This window comes from Ovis canadensis, chromosome 5, assembly GCF_042477335.2.
Source record: "Ovis canadensis isolate MfBH-ARS-UI-01 breed Bighorn chromosome 5, ARS-UI_OviCan_v2, whole genome shotgun sequence".
NCBI lineage: Eukaryota > Metazoa > Chordata > Mammalia > Artiodactyla > Bovidae > Ovis > Ovis canadensis.
The window spans coordinates 114,031,980-114,047,533 of NC_091249.1; the positions used below are offsets into that span (position 1 = coordinate 114,031,980).

At 35.8% G+C, this 15,554-nt stretch overlaps 1 protein-coding gene across 1 annotated transcript in view; it reads right to left on the minus strand.

Moving 5' to 3' along the window:
- SLCO6A1 (solute carrier organic anion transporter family member 6A1) overlaps positions 1-15,554 on the minus strand; it is a 104,492-nt gene that overhangs the window by 25,086 nt on the left and 63,852 nt on the right. The window contains exon 14 of the mRNA XM_069592742.1: positions 1,902-2,055. Coding sequence (XP_069448843.1) covers positions 1,902-2,055 — 154 coding nt within the window. The remainder of the gene's footprint in view (positions 1-1,901; positions 2,056-15,554) is intronic.

A 15,554-nucleotide genomic window follows, 5' to 3' on the forward strand; every position in this document is an offset into this window, starting at 1 on the left:
TATCAACATGAATAGCAGATATCTGTTTTCAGCTTTGGTATAGCTGTGATTTTCTACAGAAAATTAGAAATCTTCAGAGGTGTAGTGTTTCCTACCGCTCCTCTTGTAAATTTTTGCATAAATCTAACTGAAGAGCACTCAATTCTAACACATTTGACCCTGATCATATTTGAATATGAACATTTAATCAGAATTATTTCAAAGCTGACATATTTTCATTGAAAAAAAAATTTCCAGAAGGAATTCCATTAACACAATTTAGACACAATAGTTTTTTTATATGTGGTATTTCTCTTACTTAATTTTCATTTTGTTAAAATTATGTTTATTGGTATCAATTCTTTCCCACTTGAAGTTAATGTATGTTTTATCCATTAACTGGCTTCATCTGTATCAAATGGTACTAATAATAACATCTACTATGGTCAGTTTTCCTTCAGAGACTTTATTGCTTTTCAAACTAATGTTTGTCTTGGGTAATTTGTAACATCTAATTTTTGGTCAAAAATATTTCATTATTTTCATTTTTATTCGGCATCATCTGTCATCACAGAGCATCAGCCTGGGCTCCCTGTGTTATGCAGCAGCTTCCCACCAGCTATCTATCTTACAGATGATAGTGTATTATGTCAATACCAATGATATAAAAAAAAATGTTATCACACAGTTTGAGTCACTATTTTGTGAATTACTTCATTATTCCTTAAGAATTAATTATTCCTTAGACAAATTAAATATAAAGATTTTTATGAAATAGAAACAAATCCCTAAAAGGGATTCCCCAGAAAAAGAAAGAGGGGTTAGAGCATTTCAGTGAGTGGAATTTTTGGCTCTTGAATATCCCATGGCATCAAAACAACAAAGTCAAACAGTTCTGCTTTATACTGTGGTTACAATGTGAACACTTAAAAAATCGTTTATTTAAAATAAGATTTTCCATAAGTTAATAAATTGTTCAAGATGAGTAACATATAGGAGTCCATTATGCTTTTCTACTACATTTAAAGGTTTCCATAGTAACCTATTTTGAATGATTTAAAATATTTTAAATATATTTTAAAATATATAAATCATTTAAAATATGTAACAGTTTTTAGAATATGTAATATTTATAAATAACCATCCTAAATTTAAAAAATTTAAACAATAATTTTAAACATTTAAGAAAAAAATTTTTCAAGGGTATATAACCTTTTCAATATAAATATTCAATAAAAACTGAAGATATATTGTTAAATCATAGGCCAGAGAAAATACGACAATGATGAACTAAAGTTGGTCAGGTATGTTACTATCTTGTAATAAAATTATCTGTTTGTAACAGCAAAAAAGAATATTGTGGTGTAGATACTAATAAATGAAGTACTAATAAAGTACCTTATTGCCTACTTGGGAAGATGGTATAATGTCCATATGTGAGGAAAAATGCTCTTTGTTTTTCTCTTCCCCTCACAAAGACTAGGCAAAGAGAGAAGAGAGAGAAACACTGAATAAAATATGGATCCCAAAGTCATTCCTAGGCTTCCCTGGTGGCTCAGATGGTAAAGAATCTGTCTACAATGCAGGAGACCAGGGTCCCATCCCTGGGTTGGGAAGATCCCCTGGAGAAGGGAATCTTGAGTATTCTTGTCTGGAGAATCCTATGGACAGAGGAGCCTGGCAGGCTACCGTCCATGGTGTCACAGAGTCGGACTCCACTGAGTGACTAACACTTTCACTTCACTTACGGTTCTCCATAAGTCCTATGAATTGTGACCAATAAATCCACACTTTAAGAAAAATTTAAGAAAAGGGAAAATAAGGGGGAAAAAAAGGATTTTGTAGAGAACAAGAGTAAAATATAAACATCCATAAGATGCACTTCTTAATGGAGAGAAAGAAGCATAATAGAAGATAATAACCTTGCTAGCCTTTAATGTTTTAGACTGTGTACAACCTGCAAAGCAAGGAGAAAAATATGCAATATCATCTCTTCCACATGTAGCAGAATAAAATGCAGTTGAGCATTTACAATGAGAATTGCAAGGAGCTGTCAGGTTTCCCAACTGCCCTGTTCTGTAAAAAAAAAAAAAAAAAAGGAAATTGAATGTAATTATAATACTACTGTATTATACATATTAACACACACATCGAGATATTAATGAGATCAATAAAATATGATTATTAATTTTAACAGATTTAGGTATAACTGATATACAATAAACTGTACATATACTAGGTATACAATTCACATACACTTGTGAAATCATCACTGCAATCATGTTAAAGAACATGATCATCACCTGCAACGGTTCCCTCATGCTCCTTTGTATGAATAATTCCTCCACCCCATGGTATCTGCTGATCTACTTTCTGACACTATTCATTACTTTCAATTTCAAAGCATTTTATGAAAATACAGTATGTGCCCTTTCTTTGTCTGACTTCTTTCGTGAAGTTGGTCTTTACATGGTCTTTGTATCGTCTCTTGAGTAACATCAAGGACTAGAATTTTTGGATCATATGGTAGGTGTTCATTTAACTTTTTAAGAAACTGTCAATTAGTTTTCCAAAGTGATTGTATTATTTCATATTCTCAGAAACAGTGTATAAGATTTCAACTGTTTCCTTTATTTCTTGCCAACACTTGGAAGAATCTTTTTAATTTTAGACATTCTAACAAAGATATAGTTTGAGAGTCCCTTGGACTGCTGGGAGATCCAGCCAGTCCATCCTAAAGGAAATCAGTGCTGAATATTCATTTTAAGGACTGATGCTGAAGCTGAAACTCTACTTTGGGCACCTGATGCAAAGAACTGATTCAATTGAAAAGCCCCTGATGCTGGGAAAGATTGAAGGCAGGCGGAGAAGGGAACAACAGAGGATGAGATGGTTGGAGGGCATCACTGACTCAATGGACATGGGTTGGGGTGAACTCAGGGAGTTGGTGATGGACAGGGAGGCCTGGCGTGCTACAGTCTATGGGGTCACAAAGAGTCAGACACGAATGAGTAACTGAACTGAACTGAATATGAGTTTCCCTAATGACTGATGCTAGACATCTTTCCATGCACTTATTTTCCATCTATATTTATTATTTGGTTAAATATCTGTTCAAATCTTCTCCCCATTTTGGGCTCCAAAATCACTGTAGATGGTGACTGCAGCCATGAAATTAAAAGATGCTTACTCCTTGGAAGAAAAGTTATGACCAACCTAGATAGCATATTCAAAAGCAGAGACATTACTTTGCCAACTAAGGTCCGTCTAGTCAAGGCTATGGTTTTTCCTGTGGTCATGTATGGATGTGAGAGTTGAACTGTGAAGAAGGCTGAGCACTGAAGAATTGCTGCTTTTGAACTGTGGTGTTGGAGAAGACTCTTGAGAGTCCCTTGGACTGCAAGGAGATCCAACCAGTCCATTCTGAAGGAGATCAACCCTGGGATTTCTTTGGAAGGAATGATGCTAAAGCTGAAACTGCAGTACTCTGGCCACCTCATGCAAAGAGTTGACTCATTGGAAAAGACTCTGATGCTGGGAGGGATTGGGGGCAGGAGGAGAAGGGGACAACCGAGGATGAGATGGCTGGATGGCATCATGGACTCGATGGACTTGAGTATGAGTGAACTCCGGGAGTTGGTGATGGACAGGGAGGCCTGGTGTGCTGCAATTCATGGGGTCACAAAGAGTCGGACACGACTGAGCGACTGAACTGAATTGAACTGTTATTAAGCATTGAGAGTTGTTAATATTATCAAGAGATCAAGTTCTTTGTTAAACATATAATTTTCAAATATCTTCTCATAGTCTATGGTCTGTCTCTGCATTACTTTAATGGACTCTTCCAAAGAGCATGTGTTTTTTATTTTAATTAAGTCCAATTTATCAACGTTTCTTTATGGATCACATATTTGGTGTCATATCTAAGAAATCTTTGCTGAACACAAGTTCACATAAATTTTTTCTCATATCCCTGAAATTGTATATTTTACATCTACAATCCATTTAAAATTAACTATTAGCATTGTATAATATACAGATCAAAGTTTATTTGTTTAAATATAGATATCTAAATGTTCCATAAACTGCATATTCACTCTACCATAAATCAATTATCTATATATGTATTTGTGTACTTTTGGACTTTATTCTGTTCCACTGACTTATTTGTCTATATTACACCAATACTACTTTCTTGATTATTGTGGCTTTATAATGTCTTGAAATCAAATAGTGTTAGTCCTCCATCTTTGTTCTTTAGAATTGTTTGCGGTTTTTCTAGGTCCTTTGTGTAACTATATGAATTTAAACGTCATTTTTCCAATATCTAAAGAAGGAAGCTCACTAGGATTTTGGTTGTGATTACATCGAATATACACATTAATTTTTGTATTAACATCTGAAGATTAACATCTTAAAGATATTGAGTCTTTTATTCCACCAACATTGGATACATCTTCATTTTAAAATTTAGGTCTTTAATTTCTCTCAGCATGTTTTACAGTAATCATTGTATAGAGTTTTTATATTTTCTATCATATTTATCTTTAAATTTTTCTTTTTCTTGATACTATTGCTAATGGTATTGTTGTTTAATATCAATTTCAAGTTGTTTGTAGGTAGTGTATTAAATACCAAAGATTTTTGAATACTGATCTTTTCTTCTACAGAATTTTTTCTTGCTTAATAGTATTGTTACTATTATTTTTTAAGCTTTTCTAGTTTTATTGAGATATAATTTACACTTTATAAACTTAAGGTGTACAGCATAATTATTAGACTTACACATGCCATGAAATGATTACCACAATAAGTTTAGTGAGCATCCATCATCAACATAAAATTAAATAAAGAAAAAAAATTTCCTTGTAATGAGAACTCTTAGAATTTACTCTTAACAACTTTCATCTATAATATGGGGCAGTATTAATTGCATTTGTCTAGTGTCCATTACATCCCTAGTACTCATATATAAATGGTAGTTTGTACATTTCCACTGCCTTCGTTCAGTTTCTGCTCCCTTAAACCCCTGCCTTAGTAACAAACTTGATTTATTTTTCTATGAGTTAGTTGATTGGTTGGTTGGTTTTTGAAGTATAATTGGTCTACAACACTATTAGCTCCTATTACACAGCATGGTGATGTGGTTTTCTATACATTTCAAACTTACCATCACACTAAGTCTAGTTACAGTACATCACCACACAAAGATATTACACGGTCGTTGACTATAATGCCCACACTGCGCATTTCATATCCGTGACTCACTTATTTTGCAACTAAAAGTTTGTACCTCCTAAACTCCCTCACCTATTTAATTCCTCCCCTCAACTCCCTTCTTTCTGGCAAGCAATTGTTTGTTCTCTGTGTTTATTTCTGTTTTGTGATGTTTGTTCATTCACTTTTTAAATAGATTCCACACATAAGTGAAATCATACAGTATTTGTCTTTGACATATTTAACTTATATTTAAATACCCTCTATTTCCATCTTCGTTGTTACAAATGGCAAGATTTCATTATTATTTATGACTAATATTCCACGGCTTGTGTGTTACATCTTTTTTTATACATTCACCTATTCATAGGCACTTGGGTTGTTTCTATACCTTGGCTATTGTAAATAATGCTGCAATAATTACTAAGGTGCATGTATCTTTTCTAATTAGTGCTTTTCTTCTCTTCAGCTAAATACCCAGGAGTAGAAACTAAACTTGTATGTATGCTTTGTATATTTTGGATATAAATCCCTTATCAGATATATCCTTTGCAAATATCTTCTCCCATTCAGTACACAGCCTTTATCTTTTACTGATGCTTTCTTTTACTGAACAAAAGATTTTTAGTTTGATGTAGTCCCATTTGTTTATTTTTCATTTGTTTTCTTTGCCTGTGGAATTCATCCAAAACTATCACTAAGACTGAAGTCAAAGAGTGTACTGCCTGTTTTCTTCCAGTACTTTCGTGATCTCAGGTCTTACATTTAAGTCTTCACTCCATCTTGAATTTATTTTTGTTTGTGGTATGAGAGAGTAGACCAGTTTCTTTTGCATGTAGCTGTCCAGTTTTCCCAATACCATTTGTTGAAGAAGCTGTCTTTTCCCCATTGTATATACCTTCATTGTTGTAGCTTAATTGTCCATATAAGATCGGTTTTATTTCCACTGATTTATGTGTCTGTTTTTTGCCTGTGCTGTATGTTTTGATGACTGTAGCTCTGTAGTATAGTTTGAAATCAGGGGAGCATGATTTCTTCTTTCATGAGATTATTTTGGCTGCTTAGGGTCTTTTGTTTCCTTACAAATTTTAGCATTAGTTGTTCTAGTTCTCTGAAAAATGTCATTGATATTTTTAGGGATTGCACTGAATCTGAAGTTCTCATTGGGTAGTATGGTCATTTCAACAGTATTAATTATTTCACCCATTAACATGGTCTATCTTTCCGTCTGTGTGTGTCATCTTCTATTTCATTCATCACTGTCCATTATAGTCTTCTGCGTACAAGTCCTTTACCTTCCTAGATTTACTCTAGGTATTCTGTTCTTGTAATGCATTTAGAATGGGATCGTTTTCTTTTCCTTTTAATTTTTAAAAATGTATTTGTTTTTGGGTGTGCTGGGTCTTCATTGCTCTGTGCAGGCTTTCTCTAGTTGCAGCGAGTGTGGGTTACTCTTCACTGCAGTGTGCGGGCTTCTCATTTCAGTGGCTTCTTTTGCTGCAGAGCACGGTCTCTGAGCCTCAGTAACTGCGGCTTGTGGACTCTCAGTGCACAGGCTCAGTAGCTGTGGTCACAGCCTAATTGCCTCAGAGCATGTGGGATTTTCCCAGACCAGGGATCAAACCAGTATCCCCCGTATTGCAAGGTGGACTCTTAACTACTGGACCACCTGGGAAGCTGGAGATTGTTTTCTAAGTTTCTGATAGTATGGTGTTAGTGTATAGAAATGCAACAGATTTTTGTGTATTAAATTTATATCTTGCAACATTACCAAATTCAGTAATGAGCTCTAGTAGTTTTTATATCCTGTTTTGACTCCTTTCCAGCCACTCTATATATTTTCATTAGAGTATTTAGAACATTGACATTTAAAGAAATTGTTACTAGGTATGTACTTTACTGTCATTTTGTTCATTTTGGGGGGTTTGTTTCTGTGGGTCCTTTTTGTTCCTTTCTCTTCTTTCGCTTTCATCCCTTGTGATTTGATGACTATTTTTTATGTTATGTTTGGATTCCTTTCTTGTGTGTATGTCTGTGTAACTAAGAGATTTTTGATTTTCAGTTACCATAAGATAGGTACACACACACAGAGACACACACATCATTATTTTGTTATTTATCTCAGGTTCAAACACATTTTAATAACCCTGCATTTTTACTCCACCCGTGTTTCCAGCTTTTTACCTAGATTATATCTTTTTGTGTACCCTTTAACTATTTATTGCAGATATAATTTTATTAGTTTTGTCTTTTAGTCTTCCTACTAATTTGTATGTGGTTGATTTACTATCTCGCCTTCATATTGCTGTCACCAATGAATTTTTTCCTTTTGTAATTTTCATGTTTCTAGTAATGGCCTTTTCTTTTTCAGTTAGAGAAGTTCTTTTAATATTTTTTTTATAAAACTAGTTTAGTGGTGCTCTAAATGCAGAGTTCCAATGAATAGCAAGAAGAGATAAAGCCTTCTTCAGCAATCAATGCAAAGAAATAGAAGAAAACAACAGATTGGGAAAGACTAGAGATCTCTTCAAGAAAATTAGAGATACCAAGGGAACATTTCATGCAAAGATGGGCTCGATAAAGGACAGAAATGGTATGGACCTAACAGAAGCAGAAGATATTAAGAAGAGGTGGCAAGAATACACAGAAGAACTGTACAAAAAAGATCTTCACAACCCACATAATCATGATGATGTGATCACTAATCTAGAACCAGACATCTTGGAATGTGAAGTCAAGTGGGCCTTAGAAAGCAGCACTACAAACAAAGCTACTGGAGGTGATGGAATTCCAATTGAGCTGTTTCAAATCCTGAAAGATGATGCTGTGAAAGTGCTGCACTCAATATGCCAGCAAATTTGGAAAACTCAGCAGTGGCCACAGGACTGGAAAAGGTCAGTTTTCATTCCACTTCCAAAGAAAGGCAATGCCAAAGAATGCTCAAACTACCGCACAATTGCACTCATCTCACACGCTGCTAAACTAATGCTCAAAATTCTCCAAGCCAGGCTTCAGCAATACGTGAACCGTGAACTCCCTGATGTTCAAGCTGGTTTTAGAAAAGGCAGAGGAACCAGAGATCAAATTGCCAACATCTGCTGGATCATGGAAAAAGCAAGAGAGTTCCAGAAAAACATCTATTTCTGCTTTATTGACTATGCCAAAGCCTTTGACTGTGTGGATCACAATAAACTGTGGAAAATTCTGAAACAGATGGGACTACCAGACCACCTGACCTGCCTCTTGAGAAATGTGTATGCAGGTCAGGAAGCAACGGTTAGAACTGGACATGGAACAACAGACTGGTTCCAAATAGGAAAAGGAGTACATCAAGGCTGTATATTGTCACCCTGCTTATTTATCTTCTATGTGGAGTACATCATGAGAAACACTGGACTGGAAGAAACACAAGCTGGAATAAAGATTGCCTGGAGAAATATCAATAACCTCAGATATGCAGAAAGTGAAGAGGAGCTAAAAAGCCTCTTGATGAAAGTGAAAGAAGAGAGTGGAAAAGTTGGCCTAAAGTTCAACATTCAGAAAACGAAGATCATGGTATCCAGTCCTATCACTTCATGGGAAATAGATGTGGAAACAGTGGAAACAGTGTCAGACTTTATATTTGGGGGCTCCAGAATCACTGCAGATGGTGACTGCAGCCATGAAATTAAAAGACACTTACTCCTTGGAAGAAAAGTTATGACCAACCTAGATAGCATATTCAAAAGCAGAGACATTACTTTGCCGACCAAGGTCCATCTAGTCAAGGCTATCGTTTTTCCTGTGGTCATGTATGGATGTGAGAGTTGAACTGTGAAGAAGGCTGAGTGCTGAAGAATTGATGCGTTTGAACTGTGGTGTTGGAGGAGACTCTTGAGAGTCCCTTGGACTGCAAAGAGATCCAACCAGTCCATTCTGAAGGAGATCAACCCTGGGATTTCTTTGGAAGGAATGATGCTAAAGCTGAAACTGCAGTACTTTGGCCACCTCATGCAAAGAGTTGACTCATTGGAAAAGACTCTGATGCTGGGAGGGATTGGGGGCAGGAGAAGAAGGGGACGACCGAGGATGAGATGGCTGGATGGCATCACAGACTCGATGGATGTGAGTCTGAGTGAACTCTGAGAGATGGTGATGAACAGGGAGGCCTGGTGTGCTGCGATTCATGGGGTCTCAAAGAGTCGGACACGACTGAGCAACTGAACTGAACTGAACTGAACTCTTTTAGCTTTTGCTTATCTAACTTTTTATCTCTCCATCACATCTGAATAAAAGCCCTGTTTGGTATAGTATTAGATTTTTTCCCTTTCATAACTTTAAATACATTAAGCCACTCCCTTCTGGCCTAGAGTTTCTGTTGAAAAATCAATTGATAGCCTTATGGGAGTTAATAATACTATTTTTAATATTGATTTCTACAGTTGTAGCTAGCATATATAAATGACATAGATTCTTGTCGATTAGTATCTTACAAACTTGCTAAGCTCATTTTATTATAGTGTTTTTTTGGATTTTCTACATAGGCAATGATGTTGACAACAGAGTTTTGCTTCTCATGCTTTTTGTTTATTTTTTTTCTTACATTATTGCAGTGGTTAGAATTTTTATTTGGATTTTTAAATTGTCTTCTACTTGAATTTTTATCATATGGATTACTGGTATAATAACTGTTAACATTCTTCTCTGATAATCTTAACATATACATCAGTTATGGGTCTGTAATTTTGCTAACATTTTGGGTTGTATTTTTCTGCTTATTTGAATTTCTTTTAATTTTTCAAGGGTTATTAGGGCTTGTAAATGTCACTATTTTGGAAACTAGATATTTTTTGTATTTTTATAAATAAGCTTTGTTCTGGAATGCAGCTAATTTATAGGTAAATACTTTGCCTTTTTGAGCTCTTGCTTCCAAGATTTGTTACAGCCAAAGTAGTGCTCAGTTCAGAGCTAATTATTACCCATTACTGAGGCAAGATCCTTCTGTATTCTATACGCTCTCTGATTTTGGAGGTTTCCCAGTCTAACTGGTCAGAACAGGTACTAACCCCAACAGTGTGTGTGTGATGGGTTCTGCTTGCTTTAATTTTTTTTTCCTTTGTAGCCTTAGACTCAGCTACTTTACTCACATATATGCTAGTTAGCACTCTGCTTCATACTTCATCCTCTGTAGATACGCTGTGTCTTCTGGTATACTATCCTCTGAACTCAAGCTGCACTGATTTTTTCTGGACTCTCAGCTTAATTGCTTCAACTCAGGGAGTTTGACAGAATCTGTATGGTTCCCTCTTCCTGTACCATGACCTCAAAACCCTCTTAAGGCAGTAAGCTGGAGGAATTATAAGGCTCACCTTAAATGTTTCCTACCTCTCATGTATCACTGTCTTTCACTGACCGAGTCCTCTGTCATGTAAACCACTGTTTCAATTTTTGTCAAAATTTTGGTTGGCTTTTGTAGTAGGGGAAATGTGTTATTCCATCTTGGCTGAAAGTGGAAATCCAGAACAATTGCTAAATATAAATTTATAAGGAAATCAAAGGATCTTAATTTACATTATTAGTAATTTGAAAAAGTAGCTATATTTAAAATCATTTTTAAGACTATCATTTTTTTATTTATAAACTGTATTTGAACCAATATAGGCAGCATGAACTAATTCTGGGTAAAGTGCATGAATTTATTGAGAATATGTTAAAGAGCTCATAGAAATAAGTAAGAAGTCTCTAAAAGTAGATTCTAAAAACCATCGAGAACCCAAAAAAGACAAGCAAAAGTACATTATAGGACTAATCTTAGCGAGATGTCCCCCGTGCCTCCACCCCCAGGATCTGATGCACTGCAGTACCCAGTTTTACACTGCAGGTAATCTCTGGCTGACCATGGGCTTTTTTCTTACTTCCTCAAATATCAAAATCTTGAGGGAGCAGTCCAATCAGATGAGCCTAACTCATACACCTGCTGATGAGAAGACTAGTATGTATCTCCTTTTGAATGATTTAGGGGGCTTTCCTGATAGCTCAGTTGGTAGAGAATCTGCCTGTAATGCAGGAGAGCCCAGTTTGATTCCTGGGTTGGGAAGATCCACTGAAGAAGGATAGATGAGGCAAGGCCCTGACCGACATGTACACTGAATGAGCCCCAAACAGGAGAGAGGATGAATATTAGGCACCAGGAAGGTATAGTTTTTGTATAAATTTGTAATATATATTGTTGCATTTAACTTGCTAATGTTTTGTTGGTGCTATTGCATCTAAGTTTATGAGAGATATTGTTCTGTGTGATCCTTTTTTTTTTTTTTACTGTCTTTGGCTTTGCTATCAGAACAATACCAGCCTCATCAATCAAGTTAGGAAGTACTCTTTCCTTTTATACTTTCTAGAAGATACTGTGTAGAATCACTGTTAATTCCTTAAATATTTGGTAGAATTCTCCAGTGAAATCATCTGGGCTAGAATATGTTTTAGGGGTACTTTGTAAATGGTGGATTCAATTTGTTTAATAGTTCCTTCTATAACTATTCAAATTATCTAGTTCATTTTGGGCGAGGTTTTTTTTTTTTTTCCATTTTCAAGAATTAGTCCATATTACTTGTCAAATTTATATGCGTGGAGTTACTTTTGGTAGGCCCTTATTATTCTTTAAATATCTATGAAGATAGTTATTGCCTATTTTATTCCTCATAATGGTAAACTGTATGTTTTCTGCTTTTTTTCTTTGTTAATCTTGCTAGTGATGTGTCAATTTTATTGATCTTTAAAAGAATAAGGTGTTTTTTTGTTGGATTGATTTCTACTTGTATTATTATTTGCTTCCTTCTGCTTCTTTTGAGTTTATTTTGCTCTTAAATTCTTGGGTGGGACCTTAGATTATTGAGATATTTCCTATTTTTTTATTGTATGCATTTAGTACTATAAATTTCCCTCTCAATACTGTTTTAGTTTGGTCCCACAATTGTGGTATGTGGTATTTTCATTTTCATTCAGGTAAATGTATTTTCTGTTAATTTCTCTTCAGATGTCTTTGATCTGTGGGTTCTTAGAAGTGTGTTATACGGTTTCCAAGTGTTTAGAGATTGTCTCATTATTGTTGTTTGATGATAGTTTGATTCTCCTGTGGTATAGTGCTCTGTATAGTTTCAGTTCTTTTGTACTATAAAGGTCTGTCTTATAACCCAAAATATGGCCTCTTTTGGTACATATTCCATTTGCATTCAAAGAGAATAGGTATTCTGCTTCTGTTGACCAGAGTGTTCCATAAGCATAAATTAGTTTAAGCTGACTAAGTGTGCTATTCAGTACTTTTTATCTCCCTTGAGAGGGTAGTAATAAAATTTTCCAGTATATTTTTGGATTTATCTTTTTTCTTTCAGTTTTACTAGCTTTTTCCTCTTAGATCTTGAGTCTCTGTTATTAGCTGCACATTTAAGTAGAATTGTTTGCTCTTTGTAAATTGACCATTTTATAATTTTACAATGTTTCTTTATCCCAGTTTCTTTATTCTTGATTCTAAAGCCTGATATTAATATATTTATGTTAGATTTCTTTTGTTTAGTGTTTGTATGTCATGATTTTTTCATCTTTTGACTTTCAATATATACGTCATTGTTTATTATAGATTTCATTTAGACTGAGTTTAGCTTCAGTTCAGTTCAGTCGCTCAGTCGTGTCCAACTCTTTGCGACCCCATGAATCGCAGCGCACCAGGCTTCCCTGTCCATCACCATCTCCCGGAGTTCACTCAGACTCACGTCCATCGAGTCCATGATGCCATCCAACCATCTCATCCTCTGTCATCCCCTTCTCCTCCTGCCCCCAATCCCTCCCAGCATCAGGGTCTTTTCCAATGAGTCAACTCTTCTCATGAGGTGGCCAATGTACTGCAGTTTCAGCTTTAGCATCATTCCTTCCAAAGAAATCCCAGGGTTGATCTCCTTCAGAATGGACTGGTTGGATCTCTGACAATCACTGCCTTTAAACAGGTAGGTTTAGATTAGGGATCAATGAATACATTCTATAAGGAGCCAGACAGTAAATATTTAGGCTTCACAAGACTTGTGCTCTCTGTTGTATATTCTCAGGTATCTGGGAGCCGACTGTGATCTTTTCAGAGACTGGGAAAGACATCAGACACCACCTTTGACTTCTCACTCTAGCCCAGTACAAATGGCCAGTCTCCCTGGAAGGAGCAAGCACACATATTTCCCATCCCAGCTTTTCTGACTGCTGCCCAAGGAAGGGACAGGTCCCGGGATCACTTGGCTGTGATAGCCAATGGGCCTTGTATTCACAGGACTGTAAACAAAAAAGCAGTTATTAATAGGCACAAGAACACCCCTCCTGCAGTGATAAACTCAAGCTTAGCACAGAGGGAGCAGGCAGAAAAAGCCTATCTCCCAGTTTCTCTCTAAAAGCAACGTAACTACATATTTTCTCCTCTACTGCTTAAGGATCCGGCTTCCCATCTGCCTGATCTATGTGCCAGCTGCCACCCTCTCCCTTGGGCCACTGACACATCTCAGCCATCCTTAACTACTGGGGGTGAAAGAAGGACATCTGGGCCATCACAGAGATCTGATGAACGGCCAAGAACTCAGGGGTGGTTAAGCAATAAGGCTATTTAGTCAGTATAATTATAGATAAGGCTACTATTATAGATACAGAGCTATGGGCTTCCCTCATATCTCAGTCGGTAAAGAATCTGCCTCCAGTGCAGGAGACCAACATTCGGTTCCTGGGTTGGGAAGATCCCCTGGAGAAGGAAATGGCAATCCACTCAAGTATTCTTGGCTACAGTCCATGAGGTATAACAAGAGTCAGACACTACTTAGTGACTAAACCACCACTGTTATAGATAAGGTTCATCTAGTTATTATAGCCATTAAAATATAACTACAATAATTTGCTTATAGATATACAAGGTAAAAGGTACAAATTTTGACATCAAAAACATACATAAAATGCAGGGGGAAGGTAAAAGTGTAGAGCTTTATTATGCATTCAGGGTTAGGTTGTTATCAGCTTAAAAAGACTGTCATAAATATGCTTTCTATAAGCCTCATGGTAACCACAAAACAAAAACCTATAGAAAATGCACAAAAGAAAGAGAGAAAAGAGTCTAAGCACTAAATAAAATCACCAAATTACAAAGGAAGAGTAAGAAACAAGATGAAACACAGGAACTACAAAACAGCCAGAAAACAATTAACAAAATTGCAGTAATTAACAAAATTGCAGCAAGCACATACCTATCAACAAACACTTTAAATGTAAATAGACTAATTCCCTAATTAAAAGACATGAGGGATCTGAATGGATGAAAAAAAAAAAAGCCCCATATTTAGGGTGCATACTAGAGACTCATTTCAGAATAAGGACACACACAGACTGAAACTGACATGATGGAAAATTATATTACATACAAATGGAAACCAAAATAAAACTGGGACAGCTATACTTATATCAGACAAAAAAGACTTTAAGACAAAGACTGCAAGAAGACAAAAAGGTCATTTCATAATAAAAAGGGATCAAGCCAACAAGGAAATATAATACTTGTAAATATTTATGCACCCAACACACGAACATATAAAGCAAATATTAATAGACCTAAAGGGAGAAATAGATGGCAATACAATAATACTAGAAGACTTTGACATTCTACTTTCAGCAATGGATAAAACATTCAGACAGAAAATCAATAAGGAAACACTGAAATTAAGCCATAGGTTTGAAATACAAGACTCACCAGACATTTACAGGACATTCCATGCAATAGTAACAGAATACATATATTTCTCAAGTGCACATAAAAATTCTCCATATGTTATGTCACAAGTCTTCATAAATTTAAGAAGATTGGAGATTATATCATGCATCTTTCCCAACTACAATAGTATGAAACTAGAAATCATTTACAAGAAGAGGACTGGAAAATTCACAAATATGTGAAGATTAAACAACATACCACTAAACAACCAACTGGTCATAGAATAAATCAAAAGAGAAAATTTTAAATACCCTGAAATAAAATTGAAAGCATACCAAAGCCAATGGGACAAAGCAAAAGTATGAAGGTTCTTTAAAAAACTAAAAGCAGAACTACCACAAGATCCAGCAATTACACTCCTGGGTATACATCCAAAGAAAATGAAAACACTAATTCAAAAAGATATTAATACATACACCCCAATAAACGTTGGGTTAGATGGCATCACTGACTCGATGGACGTGAGTCTGAGTGAAATCTGGGAGTTGGTGATGGACAGGGAGGCCTGGCATGCTGCGATTCACGGGGTCGCAAAGAGTCGGACACGACTGAGCGACTGAACTGAACTGAACTGAACTGAATAAATGTTGATAGC